We start from the raw sequence: 6,916 nt of genomic DNA, 5'->3' as shown, positions 1-6,916 counted from the left end.
GGCTTGGTTACGTGAGATGAGCAGAGAAGAGAGCATTTTTCACAGCTTTTTTGAGCCCCAGTCAGTTCCACGTAATGCACAGCGATGGAGCCGAGCAGAGGACAGGGCAGCAAACTTGAGATGGGCTCCCCGAAGACTCGCACGGATTGCGAAATGAGACACGCTAAGCCGGTCAGAACGAAGTGAGAAAATGAGACCTGCCATGCTGGTCAGGCTGATAGCGAGCGTCACGGTCATTCCAGCTGCCCACACCACACGGGCGATAGCACCAGCGGAGGGTGGAGGAGACACCCCTGAAGATGCTCTGGACACTCAGTCCCTTTACTGCTGTGTGGCTGCAACCAGAGAGGAGAGGATGGGGAAGAGGGTTGAGGAGGGGAAGGGAGGAGGGGAGAAGACGTGAGGAGGAGAGAGAGGAGGGGGAGAGATGGAGAGATGAAGGGAGGAGGGGAGAAGACGTGAGGAGAGAGAGAGGAGGGGGGAGAGATGAAGGGAGAAGACTTGAGGAGGAGAGGAGAGAAGGAAGAGAGGAGTCACACTCTGTCATGGAGCTGTGCTGTGCTCTGATGATGTGTGTAGGTCTTGTGCTGTGATGAGTAAACGTGTCTGGATGCTATATTAGGTTAAGAAATGTGATCGTGACTAATGCATACATCTAAATAAATGATTACATTCAACTGCTTTGAAATTACTGGGTTTTTTTTTTCATTTCCTGAAAAGTAACCATTTTGGATGTACGCGAGTTTCATCGGACAGCGACGTAATGTTTCCTGTGTATGATAAACTTGTATAATGCTTTGTTGTAAGATAGATAGTGTGTGTATAGGTTATTCAATATGCTACTGAGTTCATAGGTTGGTTTGCTTTCATTTGTGAGTTGCTGACTTTCTGTCTGTCCTGTGAAGTAGAAATTGTATGCAGTTGTGCAAGGGCTGTGGAATCTTCCAGAAATGTTTACACAGTGTCAGATAAGAGAGAATGTCACAAGATTAATGAGTCTTTAATAACCATCATCCTGCCCCATGAAGATCATTTTGCTACACAGAGTGTGATTCTCAGTATGTTCATCCATGGGGATTTTGTCATCCGTAGGGACTCTAAAATCACAAACTAATTTGGAATTACAGAAACATCAAATAACGCACCAGACCATGTGAGCTTCTCAAAAAAAGTAAAACACAGTTCTAGTGACTCTCTTGAACTATTATGGAACCCAAGCACAAACAAAAAGTAAAAAAAAAAAAGAAAGGAAGAAAAAACAAAAGTCCGTTGGCCGTCGCGGTGAGCTTCAAAAGTGGAATGTGTGTGGAGTGCCAGTGGTCTGTTTGTGTCCATACTCTCTCCTGATGAGGTGCCTACAATGCTCCCAACACAGATGTCACGACATGTCTGTGAGGCGGAATTCTCGTGAAATGAAACCAAGCGAACACTCAACTACAGTCCAGTACAAAACAGTCAAAGCACTCCCACGCGGGCAGAAGTATCCGCGCACTCACTCACGCCATCTCACCACAAGGTCCTCACTCCTTACAAACACAGCACAGAGTGACTGCATGGTGGTAGTGTAGGGTCAGTGGTGCAACGCTGCTATGGATCTGGACTTTGTGATGGACAAAGATGGTCAGGGAGCATGGTGGCTTCATAGTAAGGTAGATTCATCATGGCAGCCATGTCAGCTGTTTCTTAACAGGGACATTTACAGTTCCCTTTAAACACACACTTAACACATTGGAGGTGCTGTCAGTCAGTTCAGCCCCGTACACTATTAGGCCCACAGGAGGGCGTCTAGAGGCTGTATTTTCATCATCAACCACATTCCACAGTTCACAAAAAGTAACTGAAAAAAGAATAGCCTATGTAATGTAATTATCTGTTTAAAATCATCCCACCCATTGCTTCATAACAAGGAAAATTGGTGGTAACATTGTCAATAAACACCACTTTCTTGTCATGTTTTTGTCATGCACTGGCCAATTATCCTCAGTATAGGCATGTATGTTTCTTGATGTAAAACGTTTCGCCTGATTATGTTAAAATACTGAAAATCATGTAAACCCACAGAAAGAGCACAGCAAACTAGCTATCTCTTAACACTGCCGACAAAATGATGTCTGATAGGGTGCAATTTTCATTCTATATTGGAATACACGAAAGATCAACAACAGGTCCATAGAAGTCATAGCCAGGAGAATTCCTCTCTCTCTCTCTCTCTCTCTCACTCTCTCTTATTCACTCTCTCATGGTGTGGACAGGATGGACATGACACTGAGGCACCAATGGGGGGGGGGGGCGTCTCCAGGCTATGGCAGTATATCTGAGGCAGTCTGCAGAGGAAGTCTTCACCTTAATCATCCTTTACTCTACGGGGAGGAGATCACGACGAAGGGGATAAGAACAAACAACAACAGCAACACAAACATAACACTTAAAATGCCCATGGATGTCTGTCTCCACGAGTCTGGCCAAACGGGTCCACTTCAGGAACCGCTGTTTCACCTTGAGACTGACAAGAGATGAAGGGGGGGGGGGGGGGGGGGGGGGTGGTGCAAACATGTCCCCCCAGAAGCCTGAGACTGAGTGGGGTTTGGATTCTCCATGGCAACAAGCAGCAGAAGATGCGATTGGCCATCGCGTAGGCCCTCTTCTAGAGTCTGAGTGTACAAAATGGCCGCCGCTCCCCCTACACCTTGCAGCTCCAGAGGGAGGCAGGGAAGAGGATGTAGGACATGGACCACAGCAGGTAGTAGACGCACGCCGGCGGGAAGGAGGAGCAGAACACCATGACGATGCCTGTGGAAGAGATCACACACCGACACCATGATATAGCCGTGCATCCTGCAATCAGGGCAACAGGCTGATGAAATGACACTGCCATACTCATGCCCCCCCCCCGTCCCCCCCGTCCCCCCCTCCCCTCCCATGCTCATTATGTCATGACTCATGAGGCTTTAGTGTCTGTGAGGATCACCTCTTCATTCCCGGCAACCTTGTGGAAATGAGAATCGTCCACTGTGTGTGTGTAGTTTTTTTTAATGCCTTTAAGGACAGAGACAGTGGAGAGTGACAGGAAGTGAATGGGAGAGAGAGTAGGGGTGGGATCCGGAAAGGACCACAGGGCGGGATTGTGTGTGTGTGTGTGTGTGTTTGTGTGTGTGTGTGTGTGTGTGTGTGTACCTCCTGCGTAGACGACCTTCTTCCAGGCCTGGGACTCCAGCACGCGGTCGTGGGGGTAGAAGCTCTGGCTGATCATGAAGAGGATCATGGCCATGGCAGTGACCCGCAGTACCACCACGTGGCCACCGGAGAGCAGCGAGGCGCAGGCCAGGATGGCCGAGGAGTAGATGCAGGGCAGGCCTCGGTACATGAACGGGATCCCTGCAGTGGACACAGCAGGACAGGGCGCTTGGTCAGGGGTCGGAGACGCAGACGGACAAGCAAGGAGAAGGACTATGGGTGCCTCTCAACATGCCTCCTCGATCCTCGATGCTCGATCCTAGAGGGGCGTTTCCCACTGATCTATAACTAACATTGGATAGACTATCCCATTGTTTCCCCCCATCATTCTTTATGTAGATCAGTGAGGATCGAGGCCCGAGGAGCGAGGGAGGACGTATAAACGCTGCATGAGAGGCGCCTCTGGAGTCCAGTCTGACTTGAGTCACGGTTTCTGGGATATAGGATTGGACCAAAGGGCTTTGGAATGGCTTACTCATACTGTACATGGATTTAAGCCTAGTCCTGGACTAAAAAGGAAATTCAATGGAGATTTCCACTGAGAAAAAAAGCTTTTAGTCTAGTAGTCTGGGTGGAATGTGGAAATGATTATGTCCCTTTTTCATAAAAGCATGAAACTTAGTACACCTGTACAGTTTGGGGCCGTGAACATATTCAGAAATGGAGCCACTGCAAAAACGCCCTGTGGCGGCCATTTTACTGTCCTCCCTAACCAAATGATGTATTTGGCATCATATCTGTTGAACCAAACAAGACGTCACAGAAAGTCTGATGTCAACCCCCATGTTTTGACCCTTATGTTACAGGACCCTTTACGTTAAACTTCACTACTAGTTGAATTTGAATTGAGTCTCCACTTAACAGTTGAAGTCAAGGGACTTAAAGTCTTAAACCTTTAACGACTTAGACACAGAATACTTTGTACGCGTCAAAAAATGACAAGACGACAAGTCATTATGTGCAGTTTAAGGAATTAGGACATTATAAACAGACTTCATGCCCAAACCTACTGAGTACACAATTACGAGCAGCGACAGTGTTGAAGAAGAGGAGTTAGAGTTCCCATGAGAAGGCGCTTCCATGAAGCTGCGCAATCTGCAAAAGAGAAACTGATGACAAACCGGATAGGGACATTCTGCTTGACACTTTGTAACATGTCTTACGCTAGCCGGAAACAGTCAAATCCAGTCAATAATAGGGGGTTGGGAATTACAATACTTTTTAAAGGTGAACTTAATACTATTTTTTAAGGTTAAGCAGACATGAAAGCCTACACATTGAGTAAAACAAAATCTGAACAAATATTCAGTTTTTTTGCCCACAAATGTGTTTGATGTGTTGGTGTGTTTCTACCTCCCTTGCAGTCCCTCATCAAAGAGAAACCTCAGAGCTGCAATTTCATATTTTATTTCAAATTCAGAGTTTCTCATGTTCATACTTGGCAAGGCTTTCATAAGGTTCCACTTGGCAAACAAGGGGGTAAAATGAACAAGTGCGTACTTGGTAGATAGCAGATACCTTATAGGTTTTAAAACTTGTTAAACGACTACAGCATGTTTGTGTTCCAAGTTTGCTCATTACGAGTTTAACTACAAAGTAATCCCAATGAAAGATTAAATAAAACATTTAATCAATCTGAAAACAGAATAATCTTTTCAAGGCATGACATAATAAAAATGAAACGGTAGCCTATTAATACCATGACTTTGCTAACCCCTAGTGTTTTAGTAGCGCAGCAGCACAGTTTGAAGGCAATTGTGAACTACTGTAGTCACGTAAATCCCATTCTCACCATGACTCAGAGCCATAACAAACTCATTTATGGGAAGGCGTAACTTGAAGGTGTATATAACACTTTAGAGATTTAAATGGCATGAGCCTACTGATTCCTGTCGTTCGTCCTAGACCCCCCATTAACATTGTTACCATAGTAACGTGTTTATCTGTGTTTCAGTGTGTCACACTATCTGTTACGGGAAAAAAATAAACCCTTTTGCTGGTTGCTCGTTGCCACCAATGGATTATATTCTGTCCAAACCTACATGTATGTGCGAGGTTGATAGAGAGGTTGACAAGCACTTGAAATGCTGGCGATCCATTATATCTTTGGTCTTAAAATAAGAATGTTCCGGAGAGATGCAGAGGTGAAGAGGGCGCAGCTCTGAGCTCTGCCACTGCCTGCTACTCACTGGGGAGGTGTGCCTGGGGTCAGTCCTACCCATGGTGCTGAAACAGCTCCCCCACCCCCCTGTGTGTGTGTGTGTGTGTGTGTGTGTGTGTCTGAGCACGTTCAGTCATGTTCTCCTTATGAATATGTTATGTCTGCGCCTGTAGCTGGAAACAACTTGATAAGGGTGGAAATGTTTGGTAAATTTTTTATTAACGATGGCATGTGTATTCAGCGAAGCGCAAGGATTACTAAACTAATTCATTTCCACTGCTCTCCACACTCTCTACACAGAACATGCCGTCTCCCACCCACGCGTACATAACCTAAAACAACAGCCAGCTACTTGGACTCAGCCAGGCATTTGTACTTGTATTACTTAATCTTAGTTTACACGATATAGGCTGTAATGTAGGCTATTAGACTGCCTTGTTGGCTGTATGCTTAAACATGCTACAATTACTTTTTTTTTTTTAAGGATTCGTGGATAGTGTGCGATGAAGCTCTTTCACTGAAAGCCAATCCTATGGGTGTCTGCGAGCTATATTTAGCACGGCAGACAGCTTTTGCTGGGTACGAGTGAGCTAGGAGGGCTCTTTTTTCAATCTGCTGAGCATATGATGTTTATATGTACATGCATAAAAAACGGGTTGAGCATATTCAGACTGGCAAGGCTCTGAGGCTTTCAGGGTTGGGGTTTTTGGCCCTTTTCAAATCTGCCACATACCATCTGGCAGGAGTCAGACATAACAAAAATGTAATCGTATAGTTTTAACAAAGCTAGCAAATGTACTTTTAACTTTTTGTTAAAACCGACACAGAATATTCACGTCATAATTACTCATTTTCGTTATGCTTTCTTCATTCAGCGCTGAGTTTCCTGCATGGAAAATCGCTGCCAATTCCAAGTACTACTGCTAACGTTTGCCAGTAACACAGGGCAGCAGACCACTCCAAGGCTCCAGGCAAATGAAGTGGGATGAAGTGGTTGTCTGTTGCGGCTGTGGCCGGGCACGGTTAATGAGGCTCTGCATCGCTCCTTACACATGTACTGCACTGTAGCGGGACCAGGTGCTCTGGATGTGTTTGGTGCTGGGTCGGTTCCGACTTGGCTGCAGGTGTCGGTCTCAGCCTTAATTGGGCTTGAACATCATCCCACAGACGGGATTTGCGTGTGTGTGTGTGTGTGTGTGTGTGTGTGTGTATGTGTCGCCAGGGAGGCCCTGGTTAATGGGATTCCAGGAAAGGCGACATTCAGCCAATACTGAACGCTGAATATCCTCTAATATGCTCAAAGGGTTGAGACAGAGGTTGAGTCTCTTCCCCATCCCCCCCTACCCCCACGCACACACTCACACACACACACACACTCACGTACACACATACGCATACACACGCACACATACGCACATGCACACACACACGCACACACGCACATACGCACATACACACACACACACACACACACATACACACACACACACACACACACATACACACACACACACACACACA

The 6,916-nt window shown here is 46.1% G+C and overlaps 1 protein-coding gene across 3 annotated transcripts in view; it reads right to left on the bottom strand.

Moving 5' to 3' along the window:
• Positions 1–984: 984 nt before the first annotated feature.
• The window catches only part of tmem269 (transmembrane protein 269), a 20,701-nt gene continuing 14,769 nt past the window's right edge, over positions 985–6,916 (bottom strand). For all 3 annotated transcript variants that reach the window (XM_062540895.1, XM_062540897.1, XM_062540896.1), the window contains 2 exons: positions 3,175–3,375; positions 985–2,790 (listed from right to left, as the gene is read on the bottom strand). In XM_062540895.1, coding sequence (XP_062396879.1) covers positions 2,681–2,790; positions 3,175–3,375 — 311 coding nt within the window. In that variant the 3' untranslated portion in view covers positions 985–2,680. The remainder of the gene's footprint in view (positions 2,791–3,174; positions 3,376–6,916) is intronic.

The sequence above is a fragment of the Sardina pilchardus genome, chromosome 7 (genome assembly GCF_963854185.1).
Source record: "Sardina pilchardus chromosome 7, fSarPil1.1, whole genome shotgun sequence".
Lineage (NCBI taxonomy): Eukaryota > Metazoa > Chordata > Actinopteri > Clupeiformes > Clupeidae > Sardina > Sardina pilchardus.
The sequence above is the reverse complement of the archived record's forward strand: the minus strand, read 5'-3'. Positions and strand labels throughout refer to the sequence as shown.